Raw genomic sequence first — 24,775 nt, 5'->3', positions numbered from 1 at the left:
CTCATTTTTCTCATTAAGAGAAGTTAAAAAAATCTCGTTGCACTCTTGAGTACAATGACAATAAAGGGAATTCTAATTCTAATTCCTCGCCTTCATCTTCCTCAGCTGGTTCTTCACGTGAGATGTTGTGAGGAACAAGGCTGAGCAGGAGGAAGTGGTGGTTGTCTGATGAGGCTGGGAACCGGAGCCTGTGGAGAGAGAGAGGGGGAGAGAGGGTCTCGGTCGCAGTGGCAGGAGGGGTTGGTGGGGGCTGCAGCAGGGGAGCCTGAGCGGGGTCTGGCATTTGATCAAACCTATTGAAAAATAGGTTCAACTCATTTGCCCACTGAAGCCCCCCCTCTTCTGGGTCTTACCTGGTCGTCCGTGGCCTGAGATGGTCTTCAGGCCCCTCCAGACATCGCTGGCATTGTTCCTCTGCAGTTGTTCCTCCATCCGCATCCTGTAGGACCTTTTCCCCTCTCTGATCCTCCTTCTCATCTGACGCTGCACTCTCTTCAACTCGTCCTTGTCGCCTGACACAAAAGCCCTCTTTTTCTCCTTCAGGAGAGCTTTAATGTCCGGTTTTTTGTTGGAGAAACATCTTACAGCCCTGGTGGGAATGGTGTTCTCCATGCAGAAGTTAATATAATCTGTAACTGTGTCTGTTAGACCATTCATGTCCTCACCGTGAGCTTCGCTGAATACCTCCCACACAGTTGTGTTGAAACAGTCCTTTAAGGCCTCCAAGCCTTCTCCGGACCATTGCTGAACTGTGCGTGTCACAGCTGGCTGCCTGCGGACCAGAGGTTTGTACACAGGCATCGAGACCAACCAAGTTGTGGTCAGCTTTGCCCAGCGGGGGGAGGGGCAGTGATGTGTACGCCTCCTTGGTGTTGGCATAGAAAAGGTCCAATATTTTATTGTCTCTGGTGTATCAGGTTACATATTGTGTGAATGAAGGCAGAGAGGAGGAAGGAGAAGCATGATTGGAGTCACCAGAGATAAGGAGCAGGGCATTTGGGTGCTGTGTTTGTAGCCTGCTCACAGGCTGTCTCACTGTTAGCAGAGGGTGGCACATACGATGCCACAGCGATCACATGACTGAACTCTCGCGGTAAATAGAACGGACGCATGCTAACAGCTATCAGCTCAATGTCCCGACTGCAAAGTTGATCCTTAACAGTTATGTGCCCAGGGTTAAACCATCTATCATTAACAAACACAGCCAGCCCTCCCCCTTTCCTCTTACCGCTTTCCAGTGTCCTGTCCACGCGTAGTATTTGGAAGCCGTCCAATTCCACGACGGCGTCCGGCGTTAGCTCTGTTAGCCACGACTCCGTGAACACCAGCAAGCTAGCCTCCCGGACAATCCTCTCGTGCCGGTTTAGCGCTGTTAGCTCGTCCATTTTATTGGGGAGGGATCTAACATTCCCCATAATAACGGACAGGAGGACGGGGTGGTATCGTCTCCTCCTTGCCTGCCGTTTAGCCCCCGCACGACATCCCCGTCTCTTCCTCCTCAGCTCGCGGGGAATATTGGGTCTCGCTCCGGGAGCCGACGTGGGGTTAGCACGGAGTGCTAATAGCTGATCTCTACGTTATTTGATGACGAAAACATGACGTTATGTTCATGAAATTTTCATTGACGGGATGAAATTGTTGGCGTGTGGTTCGTCAGACGCTCAAAATTTATGACAGCTCTTCCTTATGAACATGTAATCTGTCTTTCAAAACATTGCAATGAAGTGCAACCTATCTTTCATTTGTGCATGCCCACCACTGGGACAGCACACGGCGCGCCCTCCGCGCATGCAACGTTACACATACTGGTGTCGAACGAACACGTCTGCGGTCATTCGTCTCGGCTCGCACACACTGACACGCGTTCCTTTGATGGACCATGGCAACTGTGACACTCGCAAGGCTACTTCGCTCTGATAATCGCAAGCTGGTACAAGTAAACAAGACATATGTTTGATAGAGTTTGTACTTGTGCTACTGTACTATAGAACAAGTCTACTACAAGTCTATGTTGTTAAAACAATTTTCTTTTATGTTGCCTTAAGGGAAATAAAGCCATTACAGTTGCCAAATAAAAAGTTTTGGTTCTCTGCTTATTGTGGAGCAATTGATTCCATTGTTATGTTATATGTTTGTAATGCATAATCCTTAAAAGTCCATCAGAAAGTCTTTGCTATTGGGTGGAAAACTTGTATGCCTTTTTTTTTAACTAAAACGGACTAAAACCTTTTTGAGTTTTTGTCGACTAAAACTACACTAAAACTATCACAAATAGGAATGACTAAATCTGACAAAAACTAGTAAGCATTTTCGTCCAAATGACTAAGACCAAGACTAAATCTAAAATGCCTGCCAAAAACAACACTGCTGTTGGCGTAGCCAAATAATGGGTTAACTTACTCGCAACAAAACTCAAATCAGGTCTTGTGCACGTAATTAAATAAATTAAGCTACACACAGCCTCTCTGTACTTCTTGGACATCACACATCTCGTCTGTGTTCTCAGTATAGTCAGGTTTCTGGTTTGCTGATCCTGAAAATAGTCTGATGCAATACTACTGCTGCGTAGTACTCCTCTGCCAACAAATACAGTGACAGGTTTTTGGATGCTGAATACGTAACGCCGGTAGATGTATTTCCTTTACCGCTTGTTAATGCTCGTCAATCTTTACTGTATTCCAGTGTTGATTAAGTCCACACTATTTTAATATCCAGCAACTAAGTTGACGAGGAAAAGGCACGGCTTGTTAATCTTCACTCTCCTTCTTCCGACCCCTCCGGCAGCCGCCTGAATCCTTCACTCAGGCCCACGTCCGATGTGCTGGCTGACCACGGAAGCGAGCCTGTGCTACATGTGATTTTTTTTTTTTTTTAAACCACAAACTTCAATATTTTTTTAATAAATATGGTGACTCCCAGACCGTCTTAACTAGATCCCAGTGGTGGGCCGTGCATTTCATACATTGGCCTTCAGTGAAGTCCTCCTTGGTCCTTCTTGAATAAATCCCCCTCATAATACCATCATTTATAACACCACGGCAGGACAAATATACAAAAACAAGCTTACACAATACTAAGTGAGTGTTGTACAACCTAGCTTTTCTTGAAAGGCCTATCTTGAAAATGGCCTCGCAAGTGGGGTGGTGGGTATTTACGTGCATGAGGACCGGTGCAATAGCGTGATCATAGAGAAGCACTCCAACCCCCGACATCGAGTACATGTCCGTTAAAATGTCAGCCTCATTTTCTCAGGGGGGCCTAACAGTAGTAATCTTCACTGCTGTCTTCATCCCTCCCGATGCTAACAATAGCACTGCGCTCTCGCTACTCGCGTGCGTCATATAGTAGCGGGAGACTTTAATAAGTCCAATTTAAAGACTATACTCCCAAACTTCCACCAGCATGTTAAGTGCTTAATGAGGGGAGAATACACTCTCAATCATATGTATTCAAACATCAAGCAGGGCATACATCCAGGCATCCCCCCCCCCTCCCTTGGCCAGTCAGACCACCTGTCCCTGCTGCTCACACCTGCGTACACCCCTCTCAGACGCAGATTCAGGAATTCCACAAAGATTGTTAAATCTGGCATGACACCGCCATGGGTGAAATACAGGACTGCTTCCAACACACAGACTGGGGACTCTTTGATCATGAGTACCTTGATGTTTACACCCAGTGTGTACTGGACGACATCAAGTCCTGCATGGAAACTGTGTCCGTGAACAAGAGCATTTGCTCTTTCCCAAAACCCTGCATGTGCACCCAGGTTTGCTCAGTCCTCAAGGCCCATGACGCCGCCAAAAAGTCACCCACACCCCACCTCTGCCGTCCTGTTGCTCTCACACCAGTTATCATGAAGTGCTTTGAGAGACTGATTCTGCAGCACATCAGAGACTGCTTTTTTACCACACTGGACCCCTATCACACCAGTTATCATAAAGTGCTTTGAGAGACTGATTCTGCAGCACATCAGAGACTGCTTTTTTACCACACTGGACCCCTATCAGTTTACATACCGGACTAACAGATCCACTGAGGACTCCATCGACACTGTTCTGCATGTTGTGCTGGGCCACCTGGAACAACAGCAGAGCTATGCCAGGATGCTCTTTGCGGACTACAGCTCTGCATTTCATACATTAATCCCAGACATCCTCATCACGGAACCGGACATTCTCTGCCTCCCCGCCCTCATACGCACCTGGATTAAGGCCTTTTTGACCAACAGACAGAACGCTTGGCCCCTACACATCCTGCACCCGAACGCTGAGCACTCGTTCCCCTCAGGGCTGCGTGCTGAACCCTCTACTGTACGCTTTCTACACCTATGACTGCAGCCCAGCCCACGGAAGCAACATTATTGTCAAATTTGCTGATGATACGAAAGTGGTCGGTCTGATCTCAACAGGAGATGAGTCAGCTTACTGGGAGGAGGTCCAGAGACTAAAGGTTTCTTTTGAGGGCAACAAACTACAGCTGAACACTGCAAAAACTAAGGAGATCGTCACTGACTTCAGGAGGAACAAGACTTCGCAATTTAATTGGTGAGCACGATGGCCTCACAGTGCAGAGCTCGTTGGTTCGATTCTGGCTCCGGCCTTCCTGTGTGGAGTTTGCATGTTCTCCCCATGCCTGCATGGCTTTCCTCTGGGTACTCTGTTTTCCTCCCACATTTATAAAACAGGCACAGCAGTTTGATTGGACACTCTAAATTGCTCCTAGGTATGAGTGTGTGCACGGATGGTTGTTCATCTTTTTGTGCCCTGCAATTGGCTGGCAACCAGTTCAGGGTGTGCCTTGCCTACTGCCCCAAGATAGCTGGGATAGGCTCCAGCACCCCCCCGTGACCCGTGTGAGGACAAGGGGTGCAGATAATGGATGGATGGCTATTTAATCTTTTAATTAATTTACTTTATATTTATTTTTATTTGTTATATTTCACTGGAGCTTTCCAATCTTGTTGTACACTGAGTACAATGACAATAACGACCATTCCTATTCTGAAGTACATCTTCACTTAAATCCACATTTTTCCTTCGGTCATTGTCGTTTAAAAAAGCAAGGCTGTATTTAAGATTTTCGAACGGTCGCTAGTTACCACTTGATGGTGTTTTGATTCCTCATCACGCTGCCCACCCACGCTAATCCCAAAACACGTTCATACCTTCAGCCAGCGAGAAGGCTCACTCGTGATCTGATTGGCTACTGTCTATCAACACTGAAAGCCCATTGACTTTGACAGAACAGATTCCTGCACAATTGTATCTGAAGGCCTCGGACGAATAGTGCGTACTACTGGTATTGTGAAATCTGCCTAGCAACACGAGCTAGCTAAATTCTGATTGGATAAAAACTCTCACCTAAAAGTACAACACTTGGATATAATAAGGATATGAAGAATATGTTCATGATTTCTCAATTATGTTAGGCCAGTACCTTCAGCCAGCGAGAAGGCTCACTCGTGATCTGATTGGCTACTGTCTATCAACACTGAAAGCCCATTGACTTTGACAGAACAGATTCCTGCACAATTGTATCTGAAGGCCTCGGACGAATAGTGCGTACTACTGGTATTGTGAAATCTGCCTGGCAACACGAGCTAGCTAAATTCTGATTGGATAAAAACTCTCACCTAAAAGTACAACACTTGGATATAATAAGGATATGAAGAATATGTTCATGATTTCTCAATTATGTTAGGCCAGTGGAGAAGGCCTTGACTGCCCACCACTGCTAGATCCTTTACAGGAGCGGTTGTTTTGATCACATGGGCTATGCACGCTTGCTCTCGACGCTTCTGTATACAGGAACAGTAGCGGGTTCTCGAATGGACAACTTCTTTATGAGATTTTGGATGTAGTCTGATAATATCCAAGAGACACTTTTTTTTGGCAGATATTAGAATCCGACCCGATACACATCACAGTTTACACAGGGCAGATGGACAATGTAAGGGTCAGCTGTAGCGAAGGATGTTTCCTGAAGTCCACCATCATCCACACAGTCTTGAACGTGTTAAGCTCCAGGTTGTGTTGGCTGCAGCAGTGCACAAGCTACTCCATTTCCTGTTGTTATGCAGACTCAGTCTTTTGTGAGGCAGATAACTGCGATGTTATCTGCAAACTTCAGGTGTTTGACAGCTTGGTTCATTGTGGTACAGTTGTTCATGTAGATCTGCATAGAGAGGTGCTGGTGGTCCACAAACAGGATCCCCACCGTAGGTCCCTGTGCCATCAAGCTGCTCCATGATGTAGTGTAGCCGCATGTTGACCGTCATCCACCGACCGACCTGTTTGTCCGGTAGGCAAACTGCAGGGCTCCAGTAGTGGTCAAGTAATGTTCTTTAGGTGGTCCAGCAGAAGGCATTTGAAGGACTTCCTGATCACAGATGTCAGAGCCACAGGCCTGTAGTCATTCTTTGCTAATGTCGACGGTTTCTCGGGGACTGTGTTGATGGTAGAATGTTTTAAGCAGGATAGGACCACGCAGCTCTAGGGATCTGTTGAAGATCTGAGTGAAAACCGGAAACAGCTGGTCTGCACAGACTTTAGGCAGGAGGTCGACACCCCATACAGCCCCGCAGCCTTCTTGATTTTCTGCTGCTTGAAGCGCCATCACACGTCCTGTTCGTGGATTTCCAGGGCATGGGGAGGAGTCTGGGGTGTGAATGTGGTGCTGGTGGCTTTGGGTGGGTGTAGTCTTTTCAAATTGTCAAGTCAAGTCAAGTCAATTTTATTTGTATAGCCCTTAATCACAGACAGTCTCAAAGGGCTTTACATAGCCACAATCGACATCCCCGATCTTAACCCCCAGGAGGGCAAGATCTGCAGTAGAGCATGTTCAGATTGTCACCCAGTCTCTTATTGTTCACGAGTTGGGGGGATGGTGGCTTGTAGTTAATAACTGATTTCAGGCCATTCCACATGGACACAGAGTTGTTAGCATAAAGCTGGTTCCTCAGCCTTTCTGCATACCTTCTCTTTGCAATGATAATTTCCTTTGTCGGCTGGTTTTTGGCCCGTTTGTACAGTGTCCTGTCGCCGCTTCTAAAGGCGACCTCTCTTTTCTAAGTTAGCCGAGTTTGGCAGTGAACCATGGCTTATTATTGCCGAATGAGCGTAAGGTCTTTGTTGGGACACGTCCTCTTAGAAATTGATGTATTCTCATGTTATTTGAAGTTATATTAAACAGAGCTGTTCCACATATTTTTGCACAAATGTATATTATCAATCTAAATAAGAAGCATAAAAATTATTCTGAAAGAAATTGATAAATTAAATGATTCGTTTTATCCTAGAGAACATTGATTGTGCATGTCTCAAAAGTCAATATAAAATCTCAGGACTGTCTTGTAAAAACGCATCACATTTTTAATATTTCCTTTCAATATACCATATGCATCCGTTTTATGAATTGCTTATCCTCGACATTAGTGGTAATTTTAATCTTTTAGACCATTCCTCACGGCTGACGTACGGGACGCCGGGACATTTCCTGTGTATATGTGTGTTAAGAATTATTTTGAATAATCTCCAGACACTTATTAAATTGCCTACTACCCTGCTGATTTAAATTGGATACGTTTTAGCGAGGCACGTGACGTGGACTGAGTCAGGCAAGCACTTGATTCCGGTCTTTCACAAGAACATTTGGTTAGCTTAGCAATTACAATGGCTTCTCCCTCTTTCCCTCTGTTTGTTACTCATTGGAAGCACTCTGTGATAAGGATACTTTTAAGAAGTGTAAGCTTATTCACTGCCAATAGTGGCTGTGATTACAGACTTATTTGCGAAAACCGCATCATGTTTAGCCAGCACTAGTAGCCAGCCAAAGCTCTGCTGACTAGCTGGCTGCAGTTGACAAAACCAGCTCAGCTAAGCTTTTTGGCATTGTCTCCACCGTTCAACTATTGAAAAAACATAATAGGCTGTGATTCTCAGTTTTGTTATTCTTTGTGTTTTGAGCGGGCTCAAAATGCAAGCAGCTTTGCTTGTTTGGTTTGGAGTATGCACGGTGCCTTTAGGGTCTTTTTTTTGTAAATGGGCTGTCACTTGTCTAGCATTTTTCTACCTGCGGTCCTCAAAGCAGTTTACACCATTACCTCATCTACCTACTGTTGACATACCATCAGGAGCAAATGGGGGTTCACCATCTTGCTCACGGATACTTTGACATCATCAATATGGTTGGGGATCGAACCTGCAACTTCTAGGTTGGGAAATGACTAGAATAGAATAGAATAGAAATAGAATAGAAATCCCTTTATTGTCATTGTACTCAAGTGTGCAACGAGATTAGAGGGCTCCCCTCTCCAGTGCAATACAACAATAATATAGACAAATATATAAATTAGATGAATAAATAAGACAGTGCAATGGAATTCAGTACCACACCACCCTGAAATAGTTATTAGAATTTTTTTTTTTTTTTTTTTTTTAGAATTAGAAATCCCTTTATTGTCATTGTACTCAAGAGTGCAACGAGATTAGAGATTAACAAGTATGGGTTTGTTGTTGTTCCTTTATTCTTTCTCAAAGTAGCAGTAGTCATTAATTGCATTCACCCACCTCGTTATGTATTAATTTACATTGTTAGGTTTGTAATGTAGAATAACTTTGTATATGATTCCCTTCCCTTTGTTGTAGTTCAGTCTGACACCTTGTAGCAGCTGTGTTGCATAAGATTGAGTTTTTTTTCCCCATCAAATCAAACTTCCTCTGACTTCCTTATTACACGCTGATTGCTGCAAATGACCAATAACGATAGACACAATCGCAGAAAAGTGACACGATTGAACAGTAATTCTCAAATGGAGGTACGAGTACCGCTGGGCGTACTTAAAGGAACTCCAGGCCGGACGGGAGATTTTAAATAAAACAAACTTCTTCTTTTCCTTTCGGCTTTTCCCTTCAGCGAATCAGTTGCCTCCATCCTGTGTCACGTTTAAATGCCCTGACGCCTTTTTTAGACTGAAATAATTTACTGAAGCTGGCTGAAAATCAGAAATAAATCAGGCATGGTTTTCGTTCTGACCGGTTGCGAACGGGAGAGAGAGATGCAGCAGAGAAGACAAAGCGTCTTGCTTAGTTCAGCCTTGCTCACTTCTCTCTCTGGTCTCTCTATCCCGCCACTTCCTCTTTTATTCGAGTTTGACTCCAGGAAACAGGTGGTTAACTGACAATACAGGTCTGTTTTAGGCGAAACTGATTACCAGAAGACTGGAAAGTAACTGACAATAGTGGTTTGTTTTAGGCTAAACTAATTATCAGAAGACTGGAAAGTTACTGACAATGAAAGCCTAAAGCACAAATGTAAGTGTGTGTGTGCGTGTGCTAAAGCAAAAATGTGTCTGTGTGTGTGTGTGCAATCATTACTGATACAAGTAGTCTATAGAAACATGATTAGAAATACACAAAACTGATTACATAAAGTTACTTGAAGTCAATGTGATCCTCAGCAGCTTATCTTACACCCTGTCCTCTGCATTCTCTGCTCTCACCCCAACTACTTCCATGTCCTCTTGAACTACATCCATAAACCTCCTCTTTGGTCTTCCTCTAGACCTCTTGCCTGGCACTTGGAAACACAACATCCTTCCCCAATATACTCACTATTTCTTCTCTGGACATGTCCAAACATCTCAGTCTGGCCTCTCTGACTTGATCTCCAAAGCCCCTAATATCTGCTGTCCCTCTGATTTACTCATTTCTGATCCTATCCATTTTGGTCACTCCCAAAGAGAAACTCAGCATCTTCATCTCTGTCACGTCTAGCTCTGCCTCCTGTCTTTTCTTCAGTGGCCCTGTCTCCAGACCAGACAACATAGCTGGTGTCACCACAGTTCTATAAATCTTTCCTTTCTTTTTAGCTGAAACTCTTTTATCGCACATCACACCTGATACTTTACTGCACCCGTTACAGCCAGCCTGTACACGCTTCTTCACTTCTTTTCCACACTCTCCATTGCTCTGCATTGTTGACACTAGATATTTAAATTCCTCTACATTCTTGGTCTCTTCTCCCTGTAAGCTCACTCTTATTCTTGGGTGCCTCTCATTTGCACACAGATACTCCGTCTTGTTACGGCTAATCTTCATTCCCCTCCTTTCCAGGGCAAACCTCCATGCCTCCAGCTTCTCCTCCACCTATTGCCTGCTCTCACTACATATCACAATGTCATCTGCAAACATCATGGTCCATGGAGATTCCTGTCTAACCTCGTCTGTCATCCTGTCCATTACCATAGCGAACAAGAAGGGACTCAAAGCTGATCGCTGATGTAGTCCCACCTCCACCTTGAACTCCTGGGTCACACCTACAGCACACCTCACCACTGTCTTACAGTCCGCATACATGTCCTGCACCACTTGAACATAATTCTCTGCGACTCCAGACTTCATACAGAACCACAGTTCCTCTCTGGGCACTCTTTCATAAGCTTTCTCCAGATTTACAAAGACACAATACAGCACCTTTTGACCTTCTCTGTACTCTGTACTCTTCTCTGTCAGCATCCTCAAAGCAAATATTGCATTGGGTGTACTCTTTTTTGGCTTAAAGCCATACTGCTGCTCACAGTTGTTCATCACTGCCCGACATTTTAAATAAAACAGACAAACCAGCAAAAATCTTTGGAAAATAATTATTGAATGAATAAAATGTTTCAGGAAGAAGAATTTTCTTTTCAGTAGTTTATTAAATTTCATTATTTAAAAAAAAAACCAGAATCTCCCCATATTAGAATGGTTCGACCCAACTTGTCACATGCAAGATGCAAATAATGGAGTCGTGGATTAAGCTTAAGCCTTTTGAAAAAACTCAGGCACAAGTGCAAAAGAAGGCCAAACTATCGTTTGCAAAATTCCGATTTTATGTTGAAGATTATGTTGGATATTTGGATTTATTCCCACAAGTTGCAGATCTCTTATTAGATTCAGAAGAGGACACTTTGTCGATTTTGTTTACCAATACAAGTTAAGTTTCTAAAGTTTATTAATTTAGACAATGATGGCATGTTTTAAGTCTTTTTTTTTAACACAAAAATGTTTTGCGCTGGATAAGGGGTACTTGGCTGAAAAAATATTTCACAAGGGGTACATCACTGAAAGAAGGTTGAGACCACTGCAATAGAATATTTTCCATCGTCTTGGCAATATGCAGTATAGCGTCATATTACCCACCTCTAATACACATCAACAAAGCTGTTTGCTGTGCCATGGTAGAAGATGGAATATTACGTGGGCAGCCGTGAACGACTCTCATGTGAGCCACTGCCCTCTACTTGTGCCATTAGCTGTCCACCTCCAATGTTGACTTCTTCTCACCTCTCTTTATTGCTTCAGTTGGGGGCCACAGACTTCTTTACCTTCTTCCTCTGTATTTAGCCAGGTTTAAGTTATTTTTCGTGTCTCTTTGTTTGAACTTATGTGCCTTTGTGTAAAGAGACAAGTGCTGTACAACTTTATTTTAATTACGAGATTCTAATCACTGTTATTGTTTTTTATTTTTACTACAATCGTACAGATGCTAGATTATGTATCATTTATACATGTTTGTGATCAGGATTAAATAACTACTAGAAACTTTATACATTATATCTTGACTTGCACATTTATTGTATCAGATCACAAGGAAGTTGGGGTCAGGGCAAAAAAAAAAACAACAACAATTGAGCATTTGGCATTCATGCCAGGGTATTGGCATTCGTTTGTATACCTCATAATTTGTGAATCGAGGTTCCTCTGTACAGTGTAAAATGAATATGCCCCTTTGGAAGTCAGTCAGACACTCCATTTCTGAACTGCAGTGATTTAACTTCCGGTTTCGGCGCTGCGCGAGTGGCAGCCTGTTTCAGCAGCTCCGGCTCACCGTTGAGCCTTTTTTGTGTGTTTTTACCTCTACCTTGTTTTATTTATTTTTCCTCATGGCAGCAATGGACATCCAACTTGCGGTGGTTTTACTGCTGTTGGGGGCTGTTTTTTGTACGACCGTGTCCGGATATGTAACTCAGAGCTACGGATCGATCGTGTACACAAGAGATCAGCTGTTAGCACTGCGTGCTAACCCCGCGCCGGCTCTCGGAGCGAGACCCGATATCCCCCGCACGCTGAGGAGAAAGACGGGGATGTCGCGCGGGTGCTAAACGCCAGGCAAAGGGGAGACGTTACCACCCCGTCCTCCCGTCTGTTATTATGGGGAATGTTAGATCCCTTCCCAAGAAAATGGTTATCAGCGCTAACCAGCACGAGAGGAAATTCCGGGAGGCTAGCTTGCTGATGTTCACGGAGTTGAGGCTAACAGAGCTAATGCCGGAGGCCATCATAGAATTGGGTGATACCCACCAGGACAGTAAGATGTTTCTCCAACAACAAACCCTGGATCACACCGGACATTAAAGCACTCCTGAAGGAGAAAAAGTGGGCTTTTGTGTCAGGCGACAAGGAGGCGCTGAAGAGAGTGCAACATAAGCTGAGGTGGATCAGAGAGGGGAAAAAGTCCTACAGGATGCGGATGGAGAAAAAGCTGCAGCGTAGTAATGCCAGGGATGTCTGTAGGGGCCTGAAGACCATCTCAGGCCACCGTCAACCAAAGACCCAGAAGGTGGCGACTTTCAGTGGGCAAATGAGTTGAACCTATTTTTCAATAGGTTGGATCAGATGCCTGCTCCGCTGAGTCTCCCCTGCTGCAGCCCCCACAAACCCCTCCTGCTGCTGCGAACGACACCCTCTCCCCTCCTCCCCCTTCAGGTCCCAGCCACATCAGACAACCACCACTTCCTCCTGCTCAGCCTTTTTCCTCACATCTCAGGTGAAGAACCAGCTGAGGATGATGAAGGTGAGGAAGGCAGCGGGTCGAGATGGGATTAGCTCCCAGCTCCTCAAATTCTGTGCAGACCAGCTGTGTGGAATCGTCCAGCACATGTTCAGCCTGAGCCTGAAGCTGGGCAGAGCCCCCCATCTGTGGAAAACATGCTGCCTGGTTCCGGTTCCAAAGACGCCCCATCCGAAGGAGCTCAACAACTTCAGACCAGTGGCGCTGACGTCTCATCTGATGTAGACCCTGGAAAGACTGTTCCTCGTCCATCTGCGCCCCTTGGTGAGCTCTTGGATGGACCCACTCCAGTTCGCATACCAGCCTGGCATCAGTGTGGATGATGCTATCATCCACCTGCTCCACACTTCACTCTCCAACCTGAATCATTTTCTTTGATTTCTCCAGTGCTTTCAACGCCATCCAGCCCACCCTATTGGGAGACAAGCTGGAGCAGGCGTGAGTGGCCCAACACCTCATCACATGGATCCACGACTCCCTCACAAACCGGCCACAGTACGTAAGAACACTGGTCTGTGTGTCTGACGTGCTCCTCTGCAGCACAGGAGCGCCGCAGGGAACTGTTCTGGCTCCCTTCCTGTTCACTCTCTACACCTCGGACTACAAATACAATTCCACAACCTGTCACCTGCAGAAGTTCTCTGATGACTCTGTGATTGTCGGCCTCATCACTGACGGAGATGATCGGGAGTACAGAGAACTTACTCAGGGTTTTGTGGACTGGTGTCAACAGCACCTCCTCCAAATCAACGCTGGGAAAGCCAAAGAGCTGGTGGTGGATTTCTGCAGGCGTCAGCACTCTCCACCTGCACCAGTGAATATCCAGGGAACAGACGTTGAGAGGGTCTCAACATACAAGTACCTGGGTTTTCATCTGAACAATAAACTGGACAGGAGCGACAACACAAACGCTCTCTATAGAAAGGGTCAGAGCAGACTCTTCTTACTCAGGAGGCTGAGGTCCTTTGGCGTTCATGAGACACTCCTGAGAAACTTCTAGGACTCTGTGGTTTCATTTGACATTTTCTATGGAGTGGTCTCCTGGGCAGGAGGCATCTCGGGCTGGGACAAAAAGAGGCTAGACAAATTATTGAGGAGGGCCAGCTCTGATTTGGGCTGCTCTCTGATTTGGGCTGCTCTCTGGACTCTGTGGACTCAGTCGGGGGCAGGAGGATGACAGCGAAACTGTCATCAATGCTGGACAACCCAGCCCATCCCCTGAATGACACTCTTACTTCACTCCACAGCTCCTTCAGTGATAGACTGTTACACCCTCGCTGTGTGAAGGAGAGATTTTGCCGCTTCTTCCTGCCAGCGGCTGTCAGACTTTTTAACAAGAATATTGGTTCAAGCCAACAAACGGGTGGGCAGTAGTGCAATTGTGCAGTCCTAGGAAGCAATACACACTACTACAGTACTTATCCAATTGTGTACTTAAATATTGACCAAAGATGTATTTTGTTTATCATCGCAGTATTCTTATCATTGCAGTATTCTTAACATTGCAGTACTTTTATCATTGCGGTACTTTTTTATCATTGCAATATTTTTAATCATTGCAGTATTTTTTTATCATTGCAGCATTTTTATTTATTTCCCCTCTGTACCATGGACAGACATTAGGAGTGTTTCCTTACACTTGTATATGTTCTGGGATTTAAGTGTGTATTTACATGGGGATTTGTGTATGTACGTTTACAGTGAACCCTCGGTTATCGCGGTTAATGGGGACCGAGACCACCCGCGAAAACTGAAAATCCGCGAAGTAGCGGCGCACCTTCAAAAATGCTTAAAAAAAAGTGCGAAGTAGCGGCGCACCTTCAAAAATGCTTAAAAAAAATCTAATATATATATATATATATATATATATATATATATATATATATGGGTAGAGAGAGAGAAAGTGAAATTCATGTTATAACAAAAAAAAAAAAAAATTATTATTAAAACTTATTTTTTTATTCCCCAGCCATTATTTTTGTATTTATTCAATTACTTATTTTTATATTTATTTAATTACTTCGACTTTTACCTGCTGGTACGCCGTCCGGTGTGCCCTGTGAAATGAAAGGTGGCATTCTTCATTTATTTATTTATTCATTTATTCATTCATAACTGACAGCCTCGCGCTCCGCTCATGCCCGGGCGGAAGTTGTTCCTCTTCGGCTTAACTGCCACGCACGCCGTCCGGTCTCCTTCTGAGCTCTCGCATGGTCCCGAGCGAAGCGAAATGTCGCCGCGCTCGTGCCCGGGCGGAAGTTGTTCCTCTACGGCTTAACTGCCACGCACGCCGGCCGGCCTCCTCCGGAGCTCACGCACGGTCCCGAGCGAAGCGAAATGTCGCCGCGCTCGTGCCCGGGCGGAAGTTGTTCCTCTAAGGCTTAACTGCCACGCACGCCGGCCGGCCTCCTCCGGAGCTCTCGCACGGTCCCGAGCGAAGCGAAATGTCGCAGCGCTAGTGCCCGGGCGGAAGTTGTTCCTCTACGGCTTAACTGCCACGCACGCCGGCCTCCTCCGGAGCTCTGGTACGGTCTGAACCGCGCGTAACGTCGCCCCAAATCGTGCCCGGGGGAACTTGCTCTTCTTCGTCCACTCTCTTCTTTGTCCACTCTCCTCTTCGGCGCACGCCGGCCGTCTAACCGCTCCAGCGCCCCCTCGTGCCGCTCGGCGAAACTACAATGCCCCCGAATATTTTTTAGACCCGCGAAGCACTGAAGCCGCAAAAGGTAAAGCGCGAAGTAGCGAGGGTTCACTGTATACTGTATATCCGCATGCTTTTTATGAATGTCTGCTGCTATTGTTACACATTAACGGCTACATTACGCTGCCGCCTCTGTGTGATTTATATCTTTGCTGCTGTAACACAGAAAATTTCCCAATTGTGGGACTTTTAAAGGACATTTCTATCCTTAAGCTCACTAAATGAGCATTAATTGAATTACAATATGTAAACGATACGAATACTGCAACTGTATTTTCGCAAACCTGTTGTAATGTTGTTTGTTCTCTGGGTGTAGGTGGCACATATCTTGACGTTGGACATGAAAGATGTACACACATGGTGGTGGAGGGGAATTCATTGAAGGAGGTGCCATATAGTTCCTCGAAGAAACTCTTCGTGGTCAAACAAGAGGTATTTTCGTATATCGTATTTTTGCTATTTGGAACTGGGGCCGGGGTAGATAGTGTCTGGTATCGCATGGAAAATTAAATGTTTTTTTTGGCCTTAAGTTTGGAGGCAGTGATTCTCTTCCCAACCACATCATACTTGGCTGCAAACTGCTCTCGCGAGAGTTGAAGCTCATGGCTTGATTGAGTCATCTGAAAGTTTGACGATTCAAAGACATGGCTGCACGTACAATGACACAACCATAAAGAGTCCTGGTGCTAAGTGCATACAATACAATACAATATAACTTTATTTATAAATCCGACAAAGACAGTGAAAGGAGTAAATCAATCCACCCATTATCCAAGCGGCTTATCCTCACAAAGGTCGTAAGGATAAGCGGAAAACAAGGAACAAAGGAAAGCAATGAACACAAAGCATGTTTCTCTCATGGCATTCATATCCATAAAATAAATAAAATTAACACAAAACTTGTATCAAGTGATGCAAAGCATTCTGGGAGTCCACCCCCCAAGAGTCTGTAGTAGTGTAACCTGTGATGTTTCCTGCTTGCAATAACATTAATGATCAGACAGACTTTGACATCGTGGACAGCGACAGCTTTCTCCCACACGTACATACTGGTCTGTTGTCAACTAACTGTCTCAACCCGTCACCAACAGGATTGTTATCTCAATATGTCTCTCAGTCAATTCTGCAGCGCTGGGTAGTCACAGACTTTACCAACAGGTGGTGCAACATGCACTGTGAAATGCCCGAAGTTGGTCAGGCGAACAACAGAGGGTAACGTGTATAGATCTAAGCCTCGGACTGTACACAATGCGCTCTGCATTATAGGCCACTCTGTCTATTTTGGGGAAGATTTGGGACATTAAAGTGCACTTTATGGTTGTGAAAATATGGTTTTCAAATTCAAGCAAAATACAATGTTAGACACTGTTTTGTAGCTGGCCTGGACTGACTACACCCATTGATTTACACCAGGGGTGGACAAACTACAGCCCGGGATGCGGCCCGTTAAACTTTTTAATCTGGCCCGCCGAACTTGAAAAAAATTAAATGAATAAACCTTAATGTTTTATTTTCTAAATAGTGTTTTTTTTAAAGACATATATATTGTTGTAATGCTTTTGTTCACTTTCATTTAAATTTAAATGTTTTTTTTGTTGTCTCGGCTGAGGTGAGGTTACCAAGACACTCCATATGCTCCTGCTCTGGCCCCTCTGTCAAATTTTAGAACCCATTGTGGCCCGCCAATCAAAAAGTTTGCCTACCCCTGATTTACACTAAGATAACCTTGATATTAATTGTCTATTATTTTTATTGACACGTCTTACACTACTGACACATTTTTCTCCATAGTGGTTTTGGGGAAGTATTCAAATGGATGCTCGTGCTGGAGAGTCCATGTACGACCATAAAACGGTAAGTTTGCTGTAATTATTGTTAGGCTGCAACAAAGGATTTTCTTCGAACATTGATTAATCTGTTGATTATTTTTTTCGGATAATTTGTTGAATCTGATTAAAAATACATGTTTAATTTCCATCTCTTTATTAAAAAACTGAATAGAAAAGTGCAAATAAGGGAGGTTTCTGCATGTACCCCAGAGCTCTGAAAGAATTTAGTTAGGGCCGGAGCAGCGACTGCTACGAGGTTTTAAATACTCTCGAATTAATAGATAATTATGGATTTAGCATCACACTTTGCGAATCTTTCGGCCGTGGTCAATGCGACTGTGAAATCATGAACCACATCTCTGACCTCCTGGCTGTGAAGTGTGCTCATTGTACTTTTTCTTTTGATTCTTTTCATTTCTGCTTTTAATAAAAGGGACACTTGATCCATCTGAACATTGACACTTATATAATAGGTATGCATGGGAAAATGGAAAAATGTAATTGTACTAATCAGTACTAAAATTCACTCCCCTAAAAGACTGCAGTGAGTTCACTTATTTTTTTTCTCTCAGCTTTCTACATCACAGCAGTGAGGCAAACATTGTAATATTGCCTGGTTTGTCAGTTCTGTTGTCCGCGACCAATCGCCACCAAAATTCAAATGTACATTCCTACTCTTGTCCACTTAAACCGCTTTATATCGCTCCTCCATTTATGGAAGAGGCAACTGCTGTGGACCAGGAAGTAGCAAAGATCAGTAAGTATGAAGTGAGAAGAGCATTGTGTATGGGATGAAGAGCGGAAAGGCACTTGACCCTGATGATATACCCGTGGAGGTCTGGAAGTGTCTAGGAGAGATAGCAGTAGAATTTCTGACTGGGTTGTTCACCAGGATCTTAGACAGTCGGAAGATGCCCAAGGAATGGAGGAGAAATGTGCTGGTGCCCATTTTTAAGAACAAGGGAGATGTGCAGAGCTAGTACAGAGGAATAAAGCTGATGAGCCACACAATGAAGCTGTGGGAACGAGTGGTGGAATCTAAACTGAGGGCAGAGGTGAACAACTGTGAGCAGCAGTATGGCTTCATGCCAAAAAACAGTACAACAGATGCAATATTTGCTTTGAGGATACTGATAGAGAAGTACAGACTGATACAGAAGTACAGAGGTCAAAACGAGCTGCATTGTGTCTTTGTAAATCTGGAGAAAGTTTATGACAGAGTGCCCAGAGAGGAACTGTGGTTCTGTATGAGGAAGTTTGGAGGAGCAGAAAAGTATGTTCAAGTGGTGCAAGACATGTATGAGGAATGTATGACAATGGTGAGGTGTGCTGTAGGTGTGACAGAGGAGTTCAAGTTGGTCAGGGATCAGCTTTGAGTCCCTTCTTGTTCGCTATGGTAATGAACAGGATGACAGACGAGGTTAGGCAGGAATCTCCATGGACCCTGATGTTTGCAGATGACATTGTGATATGTAGTGAGAGCAGGGAACAGGTGGAGGAGAAGCAGGAGGCATGGAGGTTTGCCCTGGAAAGCAGGGGAATGAAGATTAGCCGTAGCAAGACGGAGTGTCTGTGTGTAAATGAGAGGGACCCAAGAGGAAGAGTGAGCTTACAGGGAGAAGAGACCAAGAAGGTGGAGGAGTTTAAATATCTCGTGTCAACAGTCCAGAGCAATGGAGAGTGTGGAAAAGAAGTGAAGAAGCGTGTGCAGGCTAGCTGTAACGGGTGGAAAAAAGTATCAGGTGTGACGTGCGATGGAAGAGTTTCAGCTAAAATGAAAGGAAAGATTTATAGAACTGTGGTGAGACCAGCGATGTCTGGTCTGGAGACAGTGCCACTGAAGAAAAGACAGGAGGCTGAGCTGGATGTGGCAGAGATGAAGATGCCGAGGTTCTCTTTGGGAGTGACCAAAATGGATAGGATCAGGAATGAGTACATCAGAGGGACAGCACATGTTAGAGGCTTTGGAGATAAAGTCAGAGAGGCCAGACTGAGATGGTTTAGACATATCCAGAGAAGAGATGGTGAGTATATTGGCAGAAGGATCCTGAGCTTCCAAGTGTCAGGCAAGAGGTCTAGAGGAAGACCAAAGAGGAGGTTTATGGATATAGTTAAAGAGGACATGAAAGTAGTTGGAGTGAGAGCAGAGGATGCAGAGGACAGGATTAGATGGAGGCAACTGATTCGCTGTGGCGACCCCTGAAGGGAAAAGCCGAAAGGGAAAGAAGAAGAAGATCGCTTCTCCATTTATACAGGCTCAAGTGGACAAAAGCACAAGTGCATACTCCAACTGGTTGTATTTCGGACATTTAGGTATGCTAAAGTTTTAAGTGTCTGGAGTTAGCCGGTGGCCGGGCATGCATGGATATACAATACTTACTGACAGTTTGTCATGGCCATCTTCAGACTTGTTGTGCGAGTGACATCACCCACACACTGGGTCAAACGTAGGTTTGTAACGATTCACTCAAGCCCCAATTCCTTTCGATTTTCGATTTTCCGTTTCCGATTTTGATTCGATATTTTATTTATTTGTTTAAATTTCTGCCGGTCTTGTGTCTGTGCACTTGTGTGATGCTGCAGCGATCCACAAATGAAATACGTATTGATGTTTAGCGCAAGCGGCCAAATTTTTCGTGCCTTTTGAATGGAACCAAAAACTATACACTATGACGAGTTACACTATTATTTTGAAACTACCTATGAATACAGAAATACTTGTAAACATATTTCACGTTTCTTGAGTACCAATCCATTTTTTAGAAGGAACTGAAATCATATGAATAAAACTGAGTAAATGCACTGTGCTAAAGAAAACTAAAATCATCACTTGAATTGTTTTTTATTTTGCTTTTATCTAACCTGAATACAAAACGTTTTGTTTTGCTTACCTAGTTTGAATAATACCATCTGCACATTCAAAATGTGCTGTGTGCCTAAAAAAATGAGAGAGAAATAGACAGAGTGAGAGTGAGCGAGAGAGAAATCTCAAGCGTGATGCATATCATGAAACTCTGAAATAACATTGCTCAGCAAAACAATTGTTTCCACATCTATTTGTATAACCCATTTTTTCAATTTTTTTTAGCACTGTAAATTAGTATATTCTAAGGACCTAGGTATGTTATGTTTTATTGTTGGGTGTTGCCATCAATGGCTTGTGGCAAATGCGTCATGTTGTACTCTAGGTGGTGAAATTTCCGACTTCACAAACGCAACACGTCAAGCGCGTATATAAAAACTATGTTGTGGTTTTTAATACACGCAAGTTCGCTGACTTATGTATATATATATATATATATATATATATATATATCATATTATATACCTATTTTTGTAAATTACCTTTTTGTACTTTTTGCTGTACTTTTTGGGGGATTTTCACAGTCTTGCACTTTGGGAGGTTTGCACAATAAACATCATTGTTGCATATATTTTGCTTATGCCATTGATTTGGAGGAGGTTGAAAAGGAACCCGCTATAAATCAACTTAAATCATGAAATCTGTCAAGTGTGACCCCTCACAAGTTACCCAAAGCCAAACAGGACCTTTTGGATTTTTTGAAAGTCATTATTCGTGACCTTGAGCAGTTGTTATGAAAAAACAGAGTATTTGAACTTCAACCTTTTAATACAGCTTACTACAGACCCTTACACACACATTATGGAAGAACTTATTTAATAAGGGTTTAAGTTTGCAGATTTTTACATTTCCCTTGCTATTGTTTATATGATATTATATATTATATATTATATATTATATATTATATATTTTATATTTTATATTTTATATTTTATATTATATATTTTATATATTATATTATATTATATTATACCCATCTCAATTCACCATTGGGTCAGAAGTATGGGACTAGGGGTCCAGTCGTTCACTTGGATGATATAGTATCCTGCCAAACTAATTTCAGCAGGACCAGAAATAGGGCATGTAAAGTGTTGTAGTTCTTGATCCCAAGGGAATTTTGACAAAAGCATGTCACAGACATGTTATGAAGACACCAGGGAACTCTATTAAACGGTATAAAAATGCAGTAATCGTGTGTCCTGAAATGTATCCTTTTATGTATCTATTAAGTAACAAAACCTCTGTTGAAATTGTATTACTGGTTGCAAAACATTTTGTAATCATCCTCTTGTGATTTTTTACAATTATCTTTTTCACACTGTCAAAAAAAAAGATAATTTCTGTGCCACAACTGAGTTTTGTTTTTTGCCTTAATGTCACAATGGAAACCCCTAACATCTTAGTGTTTGCTTTAAATGGTAATTGGGCTGTCACTTGTATAGCGCTGTTCTACTTTCGGCACTCTGCGATTCACACTGTTACCTTATTTACCTACTGGTACTGGGTTCAGTATCTTTCTCAAGGACAACTATATATAGTCACAATGGCCGGGGATCAAACCCCTAACTTCTGGGTTGGGAGACAACCACTCTATCACTGAGTCAAGCCACCCACTTTCGTCTCTTCAAAATGGACATCTTTTCAATGAACATGGATTAATTATTTCATATGTTGTCTTGTTTTTCAGAATGCCAGCCCACCCATGAAGAAAGCAGTGTCCCTCCTCTCGCTCTCCACTCCCACGAGTAACCGAAAGCGTAGGCATTTAAGGGACACACTTGCTCAGCTCACAAAGGAGACCGAGCTCCCGCCCTTCCCTCCGCCCCCTAAAAGGCCATCAGCAGAACAACCGCTGTCTTTGGGCTCATTTCTAGACATTACAATCACGCCTGACACTTGTAAAGCTTTTGCAGGTAAGAATATATTAAATGTACAGTATTTATTGAAAAACGGTTTTGCACTAGGTCATGAAATTTTTCAACCAATGTGCATAATAGTATTGTCACCAAAAAAGACCAAAAAATTGGCTCCGACACTATGCCTGGATATAGTACCTCGGTAACACCACTAAAACGATTCCATGGCAAATTCTTAGTAATCAGTAATAAAGCAGTGAAATAATAGCTCCCAGCTAAACTTGAAATTCTAAAACAATAAAATACGATACAATACAATTTTATGAGCGCATTTGTATTAATTCAGAAATTACTTTGGACATTAATTAGAATTCTTTTGATAAAATAAAAAGATAGATTTCTTAACATTTTTAAACCCTTAAAAATTGAAGAAAAAAAATAGATCTGGCCCACCAGATGCAATTTCTGAAAAAACCCCAGATAATTAGGCATGTCACCATATTAAAAGTATTAAAGGTTTCTTGCTATTGTTGTGGTCTTGTTTCACTGAACAATATGAGCTATTATGCTTAGAATTTTATTTTATTTACCGATATCAGGTTTACGCTCTAACCTTCCGGATTTGTGTTACGATAATCCACGTGACAATGTGACGATGTGAAATACAAAGATGATTAGCTGACTGGCAGACGAGACATTTCTCCCTCGACTCCGCTTCGTAAATAAAAAAAAAGCCTCCCTTCTACGGTAGGATCTACATAAATGTTCCAATCCCAAAAATAGAAAGAGCCTAATAAGAATCAAAGGACACATTGATTACATAGATTCGTTGATACCCGATCATTATGGACACTTTCAGCTACTTCTGTGTTAACGTGGCTTCACAATCCATTGACTGAGATGTCTCTATCGTTGGCTGCTGTTGGACTTCTACTTCGCCCAATTTTCACCCCTTGCCTTGGGGTTCACATCAGAGTCAATCATCCAAATTTAAGCGTCTCAGTAAGGACAGAAAAATAAATTGTGGTCGTTGATTGTTATTTAATTTAACTTTATTTTTTTATTTTTGGGCTTAAGCCAAAGGATTCATTTTTAGTGGGCAATATCGCACAGGGTTCCTGTCGGGTCTTTAAAAGTCTTAAAAGCAGCGAATTTATGAATTTGAAAATAATACCTAAAAAAGTCTCGGAAAAAGTATTTTGATATCAATTTTGATATCTGGGTCTTACATTTGATCTTTTATGTAACTTCTCTGCGTCCTAATTCTCATCAAAAGTGTAATTTGTCATTTTGATTAAATAATATGCTGCGCACACCTGAGAAAATGTTGCTGGGCAAACGTCGACAGGCACATTTTTCTCCTGATTGGTCCGTTCTGTCATAATGTCACTGCAATGACGACATCAGGTTTCCGGGCAAGTTTTGCCATTTCGAACAAAGAAAACATGGACCAAGAAGACGAGCGACAGTGCGAGGAGGTGCTTAAATATATTCATCTATATGATACCAACTCCTGGCATGACATATCCGCAGCCGAAGGCTCGGAATTGTTCGAGTGCCAGCAAAGATGGTACGTTTTAAGGGACAAATTTGTCCGTTTGAAGAAAAGAATTGGTGGGAAGAGTGCACTTAGTCGCCTCATATTCGGCTTCGAGAATCGGAGTGAAACTACAGCACATTTTCAAAACAACGCGTGTGGGTGTGCGAGAGTGTGAAGGCAATTGACGCGTGACATTGACGCGTGACACAGTGACGTACGCACGGAGATCGGATGCGGAAGTATAAGGAAGCCTGTAGAGTGTGACCACTAATTCCCACCTGGTACTGTGAAGGAACCAGAAGAATATTGTGGTCCACCGGATTGAATGGTGCGGTTTGATCCAACAAAACAAGACGCACATAGTCTCCAATGTCATTTGCTGGGAGATAACTATGAAATGAAAACTGACAGGAAAATCTCCATGTCATTATCTTTATCCAAGAAAGAATTTAACTGTGTGAGCCCCACCGTTTCCAGAACTTTAGAAGTAAAAGTCAGCCTGAAAATGCTTTGTAAAATTTAACAGCACAACTTGATCAAGGCCAGCTTTCTAAAGCAGGGTTTATACAATGCGATGCAATGTGATGTGATGCGATGGGATGCATTGCATTGTGTATGTATCTGTGTATATATGTGTGTGTGTGTGTGAGTGTATATCATATATATATATATATATATATATATATATATATATATAGCGAGAGAGAATTTCAGTCTGATTTTTCCAGTGTCTTTACAATGAAATGTGTTGTCCCTGTCTTACTGTTTTTTGTTTTTTGAATTCTAGAGTGTTCAAAGCCGTCAAAGACTGCATTCCTGCCCAAGCAATCAGCCCGTTGGCAAGTGTCCAAGGAGCTCTATCAAACTGAGAGCAACTACGTCAACATTTTGACCACCATCCTCCAGGTATATATATATATATATATATATATATATATATATATATATATATATATATATATATCAAGCGATTAAAATATTTAATCATGATTAATCACATTTTTTTCATAGTTAACTCGTAATCGCACATTTTATTCATTGTAAAAAAAATCTCATTATTCATTGCAAAAAAACCCTTACATTTTTTTGTATCTTACAGAATTCAATATTTTATTGAATTGCAATACCTTAAATATATGAGAATTGATTTTT

At 42.9% G+C, this 24,775-nt stretch overlaps 1 protein-coding gene across 1 annotated transcript in view; it reads left to right on the top strand.

Moving 5' to 3' along the window:
- Positions 1–24,775, top strand: part of ect2 (epithelial cell transforming 2) — a 299,642-nt gene that overhangs the window by 149,385 nt on the left and 125,482 nt on the right. Inside the window, 4 exon segments of the mRNA XM_088312727.1 lie at positions 15,852–15,967; positions 17,327–17,389; positions 21,915–22,140; positions 24,411–24,529. Coding sequence (XP_088168853.1) covers positions 15,852–15,967; positions 17,327–17,389; positions 21,915–22,140; positions 24,411–24,529 — 524 coding nt within the window.

This window comes from Idiotropiscis lumnitzeri, chromosome 13 (genome assembly GCF_059441095.1).
Source record: "Idiotropiscis lumnitzeri isolate Australia: NSW breed Sydney's pygmy pipehorse chromosome 13, RoL_Ilum_1.0, whole genome shotgun sequence".
NCBI lineage: Eukaryota > Metazoa > Chordata > Actinopteri > Syngnathiformes > Syngnathidae > Idiotropiscis > Idiotropiscis lumnitzeri.
Note: the sequence above shows the minus strand (reverse complement) of the source record. Positions and strands in the feature narration are given on the sequence as shown.